The sequence below is a fragment of the Thamnophis sirtalis genome, unplaced genomic scaffold, assembly GCF_051295495.1.
Source record: "Thamnophis sirtalis isolate CommonGarterSnake01/CBP01778 unplaced genomic scaffold, rThaSir2_p1.2 scaffold_5, whole genome shotgun sequence".
In the NCBI taxonomy this organism is placed as follows: Eukaryota; Metazoa; Chordata; class Lepidosauria; order Squamata; family Natricidae; genus Thamnophis; species Thamnophis sirtalis.
Window position 1 is genome coordinate 45,220,194 of NW_028261385.1, and position 15,209 is coordinate 45,235,402.

The window sequence follows — 15,209 nt, forward strand, 5'->3', positions numbered from 1 at the left end:
ATCATCTTTCAATGGTCCAGATGTGCGGGTAACATTGTGGGAGTTTCGGTCGGGGAGGGGGGAAGCGTTGAGGGGCGGCTGCGAGCCAGGTCGAAGTCTCCCTGCGCTCCTCAAGCAGCTCCGAGCCCACGTGCGTTTCGCTCCCGCTCCTTGTTTGCTTCACGAAACGACAGAGCCTCCCCCTCCCTTCCTCCCCTCCCCTTTTGTGTCAAAACTCAAACCAAGCGAAGAGGATCTGTCGCGCTTTGCGACGACGGAATCGCGGCCGTTCGCCGGCCACGCGGCGCAGGAGGCATCCCTCCGCGCCTTGGTATCAGAGAGCGGGAGGAGGCGTCTTCACCACTGTGCGCTCCTGTTGTGACGGGCGGCTCTACTGGGGCGGGAGAGAGTGCGGGGTGGGGGAGAGAACTTCGGCGAGAAACTAACGAGGCGATGCTTGCGGTGAGTGGTTTTGTTTGGTCGCCGCTGGGGCGGGGAAGAGGAGGAGAAAAACCGCGGGGTTTGGGGTTGTTTCTTTTTTTGCTTTTTTCACCGGCTTTTCTTTAAGTTTGGAAGCGGGAGAGGGGATCGGGCTCCTGGGAAGGCGCGGTGGCGGGAATCCGCCTTGGGCAAAGCCAACACCTGGAGCTGGCGCGCCGGCGGGAAAAGCAAGGCATCCAGCGCAAAAACTGAGCGCAGCTGCCTGGCTCAGTCCCGCACGTCCGCCGCCCGGGAATGAACGCAGCTGCACTTGAGGCCGCCGGAGACCCGAGCCGGGATCCGAAGCGTGCTCCTGAAGCCTCACTTACGGAAGGATGGCCGCTTTCACCTGAGGAAAGCTACCCTGAAGGACAAGGCGGAACCGATCTACTAGTCTGCCTCGTCTGCGGCGGGTTTCTCCTCGACGAACGGAATAGTCTGTTGAAGCAGGACTTCGGTAAAGATAACTACGTTTACGAAAAGGCGGGCCCGCTCCCCTTCTCGCAACACAATATGAAGTAGCGGCAGACTATTAATTTTTAATGAGAAATTGGAGGGGTGTGGGTGGGGGGCTATGAGAATTTACTTCGAAGCCAGCCGCTTTCCATTTCTTTGGATGTCATCGCCAAGAAACCGTGTGGCTCAGATGAACGAGTGTGGATTTCAGTTGGAAGAAGGCTGGTTGTTTTCGCGGTTTCTTTCGTTCTCCTGAACTAAGCTTTGCTTTTGCCGAGAATGAAGTTGTGGGCAAAGTCCCTCCGATGCGATCTCCAGATCCCTTTTCCCGCAGCAGATTTTTAAGGAGAGCACTGCAGAATAATCTAATCGCCCGATCTGAATCTACCTTTACTTGGAAGTAGGGATTTCCAAAAATGTCACAGGAGGTTTTTCCAAATAAAATGTGTGTAGGATTTGAATGGAATCAGTCAAAGAGGGCTGATTCTGTAGGCTGTTCTAAACAAAATAGGTCTTAATACAAGCTGATCATACACAGTGTACAGTAAATGGATAAATACATGACTTTGTCTTGGAAGTAGAAAATAATATGAGATCGGTTTTTTTGGGGGGGGGGAATCAATGGTAATATAGTTTATTTTTGTCTGGCTTTTTATGCTGGAATTTAAAAAGCACCAAGTGAACCTTCTCAGATTTTTAGTTGATTGAAATAACCCTTTTTCTTCTATTTAAGGTGTCATAAGACTTGGATTGTGGGTCTTTTTTTAGTAAGATAAGCAGTGTGTGATGCCCTTGGCAATTTCAGAACTGATCTTCCAGTTTGGGCAGTCTCTGCATGGAGAGGCATTCATGTCTTGCCCACATTTTAAAGAAAAGGAAAGTCAGAATGGAAGAGAGCTGTCTTGAGATATATTAAGGACCTGCAAATCTCTTAATGCTGCCTGGTTAGTGAGAGGTTAATTTTGTTTCAGCAAGGCAAGGGTGCTGGTTTCCTGAGATAAATGGGCAGGAAGTGAATTGTTTCCCCTGCTGGCCAGCAGCTCCCAAATGCTTTTTGCACCTGCTACTCTGCATTTTTCCAGTTCCTGGCTGCAAACCCCCCTCCCCTATTTTTCCCTTTGGCCGTGAAAAAAGGACCATATTGCTGCTGCATCTTAATTTTCATCTTCTGTTTGTCTTTGTGATTGCGGATCAGGTCCTGACTTACCAAGTGTCCTGTCCTCTTCCATGCAAGTATAACACGCTCCACAATCTACTCAGCACAGGAAGAGTTAAAGATGATGATGTAAGTAGCCAAGTATTTCAAGGCAGATTTATTCAGCACTTTTTATGTGTGTGCATGCACACTGATATTTTCTTAGTAGGGTGGAAGAGCAAAACAATGGCAATGGCAGGAGCTATAAAGGGCAGCTAGCCTTACCCTGAAGTAACCAGTTTGGAGCTCCATTTCTCTAGTTGCCTTCCTTTCCCAAACACCAGCTCCTTAATCAACTTTCAAAGATATTTGTCTTGGCAAGAATTTCAACACATGGGAATTAAATGGTGTGTCTGTTAAACTGATAATGGAGCAGGTTGGAAAATAAAATCACAGATTGTTTTGAAACTCCTAATGTGCCTTGCATATGTATTTAGCTATGTGCAGTGATGGTTCAATTCTGTTTTCTTTCTCACTTTATGTAGGATTTGTAGAGATCCCTTTTCTAATAAGAAATTTAACAAATTCTATGTATTTTTACTGGCAAGTCCAGTAGTCTGTATTCAGTAGATCTTGTTCCTAAGGAAATATCCATAGAATAAAAATAGCATGTTCACTCCAGTTTGATTAAATCAGAAAACATTCAGGTTTTTTTTTGAGGGGGACGGGAGACAATGATTAAGGAATGGGGAGTCCACTGGCTAACTTTGGATCAGACATTATTTGAACCCAATCTTCCAAATTGTTGTAGGGCAAACTAGAACATTGCACTTATATATGTGTGTGTGCATTACAATTATTTTAAATTTAAAAGGATCCCTTAAACAGCTTAACTCCAAATGAAACCCTTAACATTTCAGTATAATCTATTCACAATAAAAATATTAAAACTTATCCCACTTTTCAAAAACTTGAAATAGTATTTAAAAGTAAAGTTGCTGAAACAAACAGGATTTATTTCAAAATAAATTATCTATGTTCTAGGCATCTGGAAGTTAATCTATAAAAAATAAATAATTGAGTGTTCCTAATCATTTGTAAAAATGGATGATCCATTACTGAACAAAATAAGATGTTATATAAGCATATTAGTAAGCAGAAAAAATGTTTGTGACATCATTGTGTTTTCTCAAAGTCTTGGCCACACCCAAACAATGAAATGCATACATTTTAGTCATAGCTCACAGGAGAGTAAACCACTGTTTTATTAAGACTTCCTTCATTAGTTAGAATGTAAGTGCTAACATTTTCTTTCAACTAAGTTATGTAGAACATAATTGACTTTGGCACCTAATGGTCGTCTTATTGCTAAACTGTTAGCATTACAAAAATATCCCTGCTGATTAGAGCAAACCTATCTTAATCTAGCATTTTGTTGCTCATAGTAGTCATATAAAAAACTTTAGGATGCTCACAAGCAGAAAATAGACATTCCTCTTTCCTGTTACTTTGCTTCTGCAACATGCATTTAGAGATATGCTGTCCCCAATCTGGAAGTAACATTGTGTCTTCAGAAGTACTAGCTTACTTTCAGGATCTGACATGTACACATACCCACCCCCTTAAAGGCATCTAAGTTAGTAGATTTTACAATAATTGTGGCAATTATGCATTAATAGTAAACAGAACAAAGGAGCAAGAATAGAACCCGATAGTGAATTTTTTTTACAGCTAATGTTTCTGTTGAATTTTTACACACTTTGAAATTTGTCAATCACTTTCAATATGCTAGCATTTCAAAAATTAAATACCACCTGTCAAAAGTAACAGTTCAACACATCAAAGTATTTCAATGGCAAAAAGTCCTATTGGGGGTTAACATTAATATCAGAATATTATGGTCATATTCTGTAATTGCAAAATATGTAAATGAAATGTATCAAATTCAGTATTTTCTTCATTTACAGTTGATCAATACTGTAAAGCCTTTTTGATGACATGTAGGTTTTTTTTAAAGTGAAAGCAGTAATGTTTCACAATGTTTACAATAACTCAAGAATGCCCTCTACAGTATGAAGACTGTTGTGCAGTACAGTGTAGCATAGGAAATCTCAGCTCATACAGGTTTCTTCATGTGGAATTTGCTTCCAGTAATAATGCATTTACATTAATTTATTAACTGTACAAGGAAATCCATCTTATAAACTAGTGTAAGCATTATCACAGAATTCATACAAAAATGTTCATTGCTGAAACCATTGATACCATTGAACTATTACTGTCCTTGAAATGTTTTGTCTATTGAATGCTTGATTTATATATTGTAATATATGACTTTTCCCTAAAATCTTTTAAAGTAGAAAATGTTACCTTTGTATTGATAAAAATAATATCCAATGAATAAGTATTAGATGAACTCACACACAAGGAAGAGGTACTCATTCTTTATTGCAACTAGAATCACAACAGATAACCAGGATTCAGACAAAACATATGAATAAACCCCAAATAGTTGTCTGTATATGATAAATTAGTTTGAAGTTTACAATTCTGTACAGTGTACATAAATTGATTTACACATAGACTAAGATTATGCACATTATAAAGCAAAACCAAATCATCTTCTGCCTCAGCCTGCACCTCGCCTTGCCAGAGTTATAGGGATTTCCTAGGGACAATCGTAGCCCAGCCACACCCACTTTTATTTTATTAGTTTTTTAAAAATACTAGCCAATCCCAAGATTCAAGCAGGCCTCCAATGAATACTTGCTAAACAAAAGCATTACTAACAAACTCAGCTGTGGATATGAAACACCTGTTTAAAGTGGAATATGTTTAGGTTATCACCTTGAACACTAGAAGTAACTTCAACTGCAAGATACCAAAGTCTCTGGCATGCATATTTGAGTGTTGCACATTCATGCATTCATATCCCTATCTATTTATATTAAGCCAAGACTTTATAGAGCTTTGTATTCAGATAAGCAGTGACAAAAGTTGCTTTACCTGTGACCTTGCATAAAGAAAAGATACAGACTAAGGAGCCTTTTACAAGGATTCCAGTTGTGGGCAACAAATAAAATGAACTGGCTCTCTGGAATATGTGACCGGACTGCTCTTTCAGGGTTAAATACTGACTAGTGCAAGCAATTTTTCTAAGAATTGATGTTTTTTCACATTAATTTTGATGTCAATGCAACATAAACTTAGCTTGAACATGTAATTGAAAGTACATCTTATACCTTTATTATGGAATCAATCCTATTGGATTCAGTGGGGTGAAATTCTGAATAAACTTTAGCAGAAGCTATTTTATGTCCAATGTACAAATAGTGATTCATATACTGTGGCTTCAGTTATAATAATTTAGAATAAATTATTTCATAATTAAGCTAAAGTATGATTTTTTAAATTGCTCATTTACTTGAAGAAAAAATTGCCAGATATTGCACATAACTGTTTCAAAGTACTACTTTTTTTTTTACAAAGTGCTGAGATACTGCTCTTATAAATTTTACTTCAAAGATACTCAAGTACTTTTTCTTACAACTGAGGCATGCAGGTGCAAATTCAGCTCCATTTTTTGCATAGCAAGTATCTCAAAAAAGATTCTATAACTTGAGGGGAATGGGAAAATTAACCCACTGCTTGTATATCTTAAAGAATACAATGAGTTGCTAAAAAGAAAGATGTATGCAAGCATCAAGATGATTCATGAAGATTAGATTCAATTTTACATTTACTGATAAAGAAATAGTTTGCTTCTTTACAAATTCATTGTGCTTCTGACTAGTATCAGTTTAATTACTGGTGAAAAAAAAGTTGCTCTCAAAACTCTAAACTTATTTCAGTAACTCCTTTTTTACTAGCCACCATTCTAACACCCCTAAGGAAATCATTTTTAAAATTCAGATTACCGTAGTTACTTTCAGTTTAACCTTTTTGGGTGCCTTGGGGTCAGTTGCTGACTGTAGTTGACTGGACTAACCAATGCAGCTTTTCTTGGCCAGATTTCAGAAGTAATTTGCCATTGCTTTCTTCCTGGAGCTGAGTGTGAGCGCCCCAAGAGCAGATAGCTGGTTTTTTAGGCCTCAGGCAGGACTAGAACTCCCTGTCACCAGCCTAGTGCCTTCACCACCACAGCAGATTGGTTCTCAATTAACTTGTTTAAGCCACTTTAAAGTTGGCTAAATTGCAAGGTTTACTATTTCCTGAGAATTATCATAAATTGAAAGTAGATATTTGGCTAATGATAAGCCACATTATACAAGTCATGTAATTTTTGTTACCCTCTGCGACTGATTAAAACAGGCTTGCTCTAATAGCTCAATTATATCCGCATAAAAAATAGATTACAACCCCACGTAGTGAGTTCTTGAACAATAGGAATGCTGCAATTTTAATTATGAACAAAAGATCTTGCATCATGCAGAATAATGGGAGTCACTTCTAACTGTGCTTTTCTTAATTAAAAACCAGCACGTCAAACTAATGGTTCATGAAGTACTCACTGAATTAAAAAGAAAAACAAGCCTATTGCTCATAAATTAGGGGCGCCAAATTATTACTACTGATCGTTTGTGTATTTGAAAGGCATCCGATCAACACGCCCCCACCCCCAACAATCCCACTACTACACGCAACCAACCGCACGGTCTGCAGACTTGAGTATCCCGAATTGCAATGAAAGCTTTCCATGCCTTCTATTTAAAGAGTTCTGTCTGAATTGTGTAGTTTCGTTACCGCGCGAAAAAAATGAGTTAAATCACATGATTTCCCCCTCCCCCCCCAAGCCTCAGAGGCCAGCGCTTTATTGGCCGACCTTCTGCATTTCTTTTTTTTTATTTAAGAGCACTGCCCACAACTACGTCCAAGGTCTTTTCAGCACTGCCGACCACGGGTGCTTTGACAGAAAGATCCGTTTAACGATTTTTTAAGTTGTCTAGCATGCTCCTCTATACCGGGGGTCTCCAAACCTGGCAACTTTAACACTTGTGGAGTTCAACTCCCAGAATTGCTGGCTGGAGAATTCTGGGAATTGAAGTCCACAAGTCTTAAAGTTGCCAAGTTTGAAGGTCTCTGCTCTATACCGTCAATCTTTTTTTCCCTTGGTGTTGTGTTCCACAATTAATTTAAAAAAGGCGGAGCACAACGGATCCTCTCCCCCTCCAAGCTGCCAGTTGAGGCGGCTCTGCAAGTTCCGGCCGCCTTCTCCTCCTCCAGAGGCCTGCCTTTGTTTTAATTGGACGGCCCCGCTGAGCCAACGGGAGCGTGCCAGGAGGAGCCTCGAGCTCGCGGGGGTGGGAGCGCGGAGCGTGTGCGGAGCCGAGATTGTTTCCAGTGGGCCGGACGGGGTGGCCCATGATTCGCGGTCAGCCTCTGCGGCCGCCGCTCATGGAGTAGCTAGGACGTTCTCGACCGACCGATCTCCTCGTGTGTGTTGTTTTCCCCTTTTGCATCCGGATTCCTTCTCAACTGCTTTTGTGTGTGTGTCTCTCTCTCAACGCTTACTTCCCTTGTTGCCTCTCCGCGATGCCGCCCCTTCTGGGCCCTTCTTCCCTTGCGTGGCCTGGCGGCCTCTTTCCACCGTGGGGTTAATCTGCAAGGAGGAAAAAAAGGAAGCGCGAAGGAAGCCCGTGCTCCGGCTCATGCCCCAGCCCCGCCACCCCGCCGGAATCCCAAAGAGCTGCATGGACGGGCATGGGGACAGCGGCCCCTTTCTGCGCCATCGCCGCCGCCGAGGTTGAGGAGCAGCAACGCCGCCCCGGTCGTCAATCGCGCCCCCCGCCTTCGGCCGCCCTCGCCGTGCTGCTCAGCCTCGGGCTGCTCCTACACGCAGGTAATAACCGCCGCTGCCCCTTTTCGAGGGGGGGGGGAGGAAGGGAAGATTCGGGGTGGTCTGAAGGGGGATTTGGAAGCAAATGGGCCACGAAGTGACATGGGGGGGGGGAGGCGGAGGGATGCCTCGGCGGTCAAAAGTCGGTATTTCGACTTTTTTGGTTCTTATGGAGGGGAAAAAAACCCGTAATTGTATTGGAAAATATTTTAAAAAGTAAACTTTTTAGAAGAAAGTCTGTCGCTAGGAGCGACGCGGAATCCGCCTGGCTGAAGTTTGGAACAATCCACTTTGGAAGAAAAAGGGGGGAGGGGGAGAGTTTGGATCATTCAAGGCTTGTTGCGCCTGCTAGAATTTAAAAAAAAAATCGCCTTTGTTTTGATCTACAAATCCGGGGAATCGCTCAAGGGCCTTCCCGGCTATGCAAAAATTGCCCCTTTGCCCGTCTCTTTTTAAAAAGGGGCTTCGGCGTCCGCGGCGCAGAGTCGGCCGGGTTCTGGGGAGGGGGGCGGCGGCTGCGTCGGGGTTTGATTGGCTCTGGGCCCTCCCTCCCTTTGGTGTTTACTGAGTGGGAGCTGGGATCGGGTTTCTCTTCTTGCTGCCGCTCCCTCCGCGGGCAGGAAGAGTGTCTCGGCTCCCGTGATGTGCTGTTGCTGCCCCCGCCGCCGCCAGTAGAGGATCTCGGGAGGGAAAACCGAAGCAATCGCGGTGTTGAAAGGCGTCCTTCCAGCCTCTACTACGGGAGCTTTAACACCGATTTGCTTCTGGCGGCTGGAATCCTGCATATTTTCTAATACAGCCTGGCTTCTGAAAATGTTTTGATGAAGTTTGTCCGTCTGTTTATGCGAGGTAGCTTTGTGGGAGAGGACGAACCAGTCTTTTTCCCAGTGATATTCTGAGAGTTTAACAGTTGCAAAACAACTGGCGAAGTACCAGGTTAAAGAAGGCTTATGGTAACCTCATCGGGTTAGTACGGATAGAGATCTGAGCGTGGTATAATTTTTGTCTCTTGTTCTCTGTGAATAAAGATTGATCGGTTGCAGCGTTTCAAAGACAAAATTGATAGTTGTTCAGAACAAAATGGGGGGGGGATCAAAATGTTTATATATAGTGCAAAAGATTACCAAACATCTGGTATGGTAGTTGTACTTCTTCAGCAAGATGAAGAACAAGAACCGTGCAGTAAAAAAGTCGTTTCAAAATCTATGACTGTATTTAGCCATTCAGCCATAGAGTAAGTGTTAATATTTTGAAAATATTAACATTTAGTTTGGATGGATTAGCTTAGCCTTCCTTATTTTTTCCCCAGGAGAAAAGCAGTGTTAGTTTATGATAGCCAAAGGTCAGGAAGTGTGTGCTAGTAATACATATTATTTAAATAAGCTTTATGAAAATCGGAAACAGTGCTCTTCTGACATTTGTAATTTGCAATTCATGTCTTATAATTTAATTTATTGTAGGAATACAGCCTATCCTCCCACTCCCTTTTTTAGTATTTGTGACCAACAGGAAACTTGGTATTTAGGTGTCTATATATTTAAAACATAGACACCCATCTTATAACAAACTCTGAGCAGATAAATGTTAGCTATGTAGGTGTTTCTATAAGCTGTTCAAGTGGCTTGGAAATCAGAATAGGAAACACTGTTTAACATATACATCTGGATTCTTTGTGAAGGATAAATTTAAACATTATTTAAATAATATTGAACTAAAATATCTGAGGTCACATTACACTACTACATTGCATGCATATGTCTTTTTAATGACAGACATTCAATTCAGTCAATGTGCCTTGGCTTCTGAAAAAGTATAAAAGTTCCATCAAATGAATTTGAGTCCTTTGCCATGACTTTATTTGTGAACTGGGAAATTAAATCAGGCTCAAATAAGAAGGATTGGGAATACAAATTAATCTAGCTGTGTTGGTGAACATGAGTGTTGCTTTTGTGAAAAGTTGGATATGAAATTGGATTTCTTAGTCTATGATTTAGAGTGATAGACAAAAAATGCATCCTGCATATCATATTTTTATAAAATGAAGGTGAGGAGTATGATAACCATGGGTGCAGTTTGTTCTGAATAGAACTTTTCTTAATTTCTTGATATATTCTGTTGTATAGTTTGGTTAGAGAAAAACATTCAAATGCAATTGTAGAAGCAAACCTAACAATTTATCTACAGTTGCATGGTGGTTCAGTTATGGGATTGTAGGAGATTTGAAAAAAAAGTATGGCACTATAGCAGAGGTTTCAAACTTGCCACTTGACGTTTTGTGCTATTTTTTACATTTGTGGAGCAGGGGTGGGCGTGGCTTGCACGTGATGCCTCTGGCCCGTGGGCCACCAGTTCGACACCCCTGAACTACAGCCTTCAACTTTCACATTTTAACCAAAGTATCCATTTACTCCATTTTCAACCTGAGCAACAATTCCCCCCCCCCCTCCAAGTTATAAAATAACTTTATCAAGAATTCTATTTCCATGTGCCTTTTTGAGTTTAATATGAGTTTGGAAACAATCACATGGCTGGGGAAACCACAATTAAAAATGGGGGTAAATAAAAGTAAATCTAGGAGTTAGGGTATTTAGCTTGATAGAAAATAACTTGCCATCTTTGACTTTGTCATCATTTTTGTTCAAAATATGTGTCATCCATGAGTATCTCCAAATTGGTCTTTGATATTTTGATTACAGTTTGGAAATAAACCTAGTGTAAATATAATGAATTTTTCAATTACTAAATAAACTTAAAGCAAATCTACCCAACCCCAAATTGGTACAGTACTCTTTTTTTGCTAGCTGCTGCATGAATCTCAGGGGATATCATCAGAAGGCCTGTTAAATGTAAACATAAGTTCATTTCAATTTCAGTTCAGTTAATATAATTATATATTATCAGTATTCCTTTGCCCATTATATAGTGTAGATCAGGGGTCTCCAACTTTTTGGCCGTTTCAGCAAGCGCTCCTCGCGAGACGAATTTGCAGAGAGCTGATCTAGAGTCCGCAATGGACAGCAAAGATAGGGTTAACCCCGGGCACTTCTCTCTGCTAACAGGCGGCCAAGCTAACTGCCTGAAGGACCCCATTCTATCTCTGTGAGTCAAAGCACTGAAGCGGGAGCGGCGTAGGAAACCTCGGCTAGGCTCATCCAGAGAAATGCAAAGATTTCTCTGTGGACCGCCGAAACTGGACCACTGGTTGGTGTCCACAGGTCTTAGATGACTAAAAATTCCAAAACAGTGTTTTTGCTTCATTACTGAATATTTCTTAGTAAATACATAAACTAATCAAACTTTTATCATGGTCACAGAATAGCATATTCATAAGCTAAATATATTTAGCTTTTTTTCTGAAAAATGGGAAGTGAGGACACAGATTGGTTGAGGACCAGTAAGGAAGTTAGACAGGGATGTATTTTATCACCTTTTTTGTTGACTCTGTATCATGAAGTGATCCTGCAGAAATTAGACATGGAACTGCATTCGTTCGGAGTGAAGATTGGAGGAAGAACCATAAATAGTTTGAGGCATGCATATCAAACTATTGGCTGAAAATAAGACCTGGAAAAACTGCTCTGGAAAATCAAAGGTGAAAGTGAAAAAGTAGGGTTGAGTCTTAACTTCAGGTAAACAAAGATAATGAAGGACATGAGATGTTAAAAATCAACAAAGAAGAAATTGTATTAGTTTGAGAATTTATTTTCCTTGGATCAAAAAGTTCACAATGGCAGTTCTACTCCTGAAATCAAATGAATTTTATAACCATAGGCCACACTACAATGGTTAACATGAATAAGATCTGGAAAAGCAGAGATAATTAGAGCAATAGTCTTCCCTATAATGATATATGTATGTGAGAGTTGGACACTAAGAACGGCTGATTGAAGAATTGTACTTTGAACTGTGGTACTGATATAAATTACTGCATATACCATGGACAGCCAGAACAACCAACATAGAGGTGCTAAATTGCATAAAAGCAGAAACTTCTCTAGAAGCCAAAATCACAACAGTATTTCTTGATTTACTTTGGCCATGTCATAGGTGCAAATTCAACTGGGGAAGTCAAATTATACTAGTAATGGTTAGTGGATCAACAAGGAGGGTCAGGTAAAGAACTCACTGGCTTGAAACCATCAAAGCTGATATAAAGATGAACATTTAACAACTGAAAGAAGCTATGCTTGACAAGGTAGTATGGAGATAACTTACCTATAAGGTTGCCAAGAGTTGAACAAGACTGAAGAGTGGAGAAGGAATTAATAGTATCGTTGGTACATAGATTCATAGTAATTCTTATTAGAGCAATTTACTTTAAAAATATGAGACAATAAATGCAACAAACTATGTGTTTTGTCACCTATGTGCTTGGTTCTCACTCCATCATAAATCTATTATGAATGAATTAATTAGACTTTACTAACTATACAAAGGTAAACGTTTCCCCTGTCCAGTCATTTCCAACTCTAGGTAGGGGATGGTACTCATCTCTGTTTCTTAGCCAAGAGAGTTAGCAATGTCCAAAGACATTTCCATGATCATGTGGCCAACATGAGTATATGCCAAGGAGCATGGAACACTGTTAACTTTCCACTGAAGTGGTACCTATTTATTTACTCGCTTTTGCATGCTTCCAAACGGGAGCTCACCCTGTTCTGCAGCACTCAGATCTTGAACCAGGCTGTCAGTCTTTAACCACTGCGCGACCGAACCCACATGCTGTCTATATAGTGGATATCAAATGTGGACAATGCAAATAATATGAGTAGTCATTTTCATTGTAATTATACAAGGCTGGAATTTAGACAAAATGAACCTTACTTTTCAATTTAAGTATTGCAATGTAAATGCTATCAAGGTAAGGTATTATAGACAGTTACTGAAATATGAAGGGATGATAGAAAAGTTTTTAAGTGCCCTGAAGCCTGTTGGTTTAAAATTGGTACTTAAGACAGGAACTCCAGCCAGCCAGAGTTGAACAAGCTTTTAGTCCCTTTTTTCTTGAACAGAGTTCTGAATTCTCTTTCACTGATTTTCTCAACATAAATCTCCCCTGACATTTATAGAAAGAGTACTTCATTTGGGGATCAAACTGTATCCTTACTGTTCTTGGTATTGCTTTAAGATATTTTTTTAAAACAAAATAATTTTGAGTGGATTTGATAAACACTTGTGCTGATTGGAAATTAATATATTGGAAAATATTTCTAGAATTGGGGAAACTGAAGATATGTCATTCAGTAGTCTTGTGCTAGGGCATTCACCTATAATAGAAGGCTTCAGCTGAAAAGGTGTGTGTTAGTGAATTACATAGAGAGAGATTGGAGGATTTTTTTAAAAAAAAGTTTTTTATTGTCACTGAATATTTCTGTAATACAGATAAATAGAAGCTAGTAACATCTTGCATTTTTTGATTAATTTAAAAATTGAATTGAATTGTAAATATTTAGTGAAGCAGTACAGACTCCTAAAAAGCTCTATGTTTCAAAGAATAAACTTGGTGTGGCTGTTAAAGGAAGTACAAATAAAGATTGTGTGCTGATAAAACACTGTAAAACCCTTTATACCTCTTCTACGATTACAGTCATGTCCTTCCCCCCCCCCAAAAAAAAAATATTTGGGGTCAGTTAGATGCTGTATTAAAGGCTTATTTTTTTTAAAAAAAACAATACTTTTGAATATACTGTTAAACTTGTTTACTAAAAAACACATGTGATGGGAAACTGGTTCCAATCGGATATATTCAGGATCAGACAAAATCATTCTAGATCAGGGGTGTCAAACTCAATTTCATTGAAGGTCGCATCAGGGCTTTGGTTGATCGGGGGGGGGGGGCTGGTGGTCATTGGCAACTGGGGGGGGGGCAACTGGGTGGACATTGCCAGCTTGACTCCACTCCCTGGGCATGGCTGACTGGATGGGTATGGCCATCTTGACACCACTCCCCAAACTGCTGGCATGTTTCCTGTTCGCATTGGGTAGACTGGGCCAAAAACGCATGGGTAGGCAGGGCAATGCGGGTTGGCTCCTTACATTTTCCAGGATTGCCCCGTGGGCCAGATTTGGCCCATGGGCCTTGTGTTTGATACCCCTGTTCTAGATTATCTGATTGTCCAACAGTTAGGAGGGATATTGAACATAGATTAAGGATATATTCCTACTTGTCTTTTATTAGGAAGAATTTCTTCAGTAATTGATAGGATTTATTTTTGAATATCCGTAAGAGGTCAAGGTTGCCTTCTTTTGGAATGTGCTAGTGTGTAAAACAAATGGCTATTATATATGCACTTAGGGTCCTGCATAGATGGTGATAATTTATTAAATTTGTACGTCGTCACGCCTTCAGTGACACTTTATTGTGTTAAAGGGGTTTGGGGTCTTTTCTCAAAGAAGTTAATTATATCAAATGCTAATATTTCCTTGTTCAATCTTCTGCCCAGGTGATTGTCAGCTGCAGACACCATGTCGAATCCAGAAGTGCACTACAGACTTTGTATCCCTAACGTCTCACCTGAACTCAGCCATTGATAGCTTTGATGTGGAGTTTTGCAAAGCCCTCCGGGCCTATTCTGCTTGTACCCAGCGCAATTCCAAAGTCTGCCGTGGCAACCTGGTCTATCACTCTGCTGTGTTGGGGATTGGTGATCTCATGAGCCAGAGAAACTGTTCTAAAGATGGTCCAACATCCTCTACTAATCCTGAAGTTGTTCATGATCCTTGCAATTACAGTGGCCGTCAGGCAACCAGAGATTATCACGGAGGAGAGCAGATTCCCCCTACTTACTTTTTTTGTGGCTTGTTTGGAGATCCCCATCTACGGACCTTTAAGGATCATTTTCAGACATGCAAAGTGGAAGGAGCTTGGCCACTGATAGACAACAACTATCTATCAGTGCAAGTGACAAATGTTCCTGTGGTCCCAGGATCCAGTGCTACTGCAACAAATAAGGTATGCTTTGTGTCAAATGATATCTTTATCACCTAGCTTCAGAAGCTCAGAAATGTTGTGAAGATTAACATTTTTTTTCATAATACCTGAAACTAATAACTCTTGTGGTGTACAATCTATTGCCAGTGAGAAAAATGAATTGATTCTTGGCAACTAAAAAATGCATAGTTGGCCAGCCCTTCAACTACAATTTGCAACTGATTTGAAAAAGTTTGTTCTTAAGGTACTAGTGTGTATACAATTTTGGAGAGTAAGTACTCAAATTTTTGTGTTTGCTTTCAGAATTTTCATGGACAGGATTTTGGTGGTCAATATCTGTTCACATTTTGAAGAACAGTGTAATAGGAGGGGAAGGGTTACAGAGTGGCCTT

At 40.5% G+C, this 15,209-nt stretch overlaps 1 protein-coding gene across 4 annotated transcripts in view; it reads left to right on the forward strand.

Moving 5' to 3' along the window:
- The first annotated feature begins 412 nt into the window (after positions 1-412).
- Positions 413-15,209, forward strand: part of RGMB (repulsive guidance molecule BMP co-receptor b) — a 31,854-nt gene continuing 17,057 nt past the window's right edge. Inside the window, exons 1-4 of one of the 4 annotated variants that reach the window (XM_014070827.2) lie at positions 413-441; positions 2,111-2,200; positions 7,657-7,889; positions 14,330-14,838. In XM_014070827.2, coding sequence (XP_013926302.2) covers positions 2,193-2,200; positions 7,657-7,889; positions 14,330-14,838 — 750 coding nt within the window. In that variant the 5' untranslated portion in view covers positions 413-441; positions 2,111-2,192. Of the gene's footprint in view, positions 442-722; positions 917-1,617; positions 2,201-7,656; positions 7,890-8,492; positions 8,853-14,329; positions 14,839-15,209 lie in introns of those variants that run through there. The other 3 variants (XM_014070828.2, XM_014070829.2, XM_014070831.2) reach the window with 3 other exon arrangements.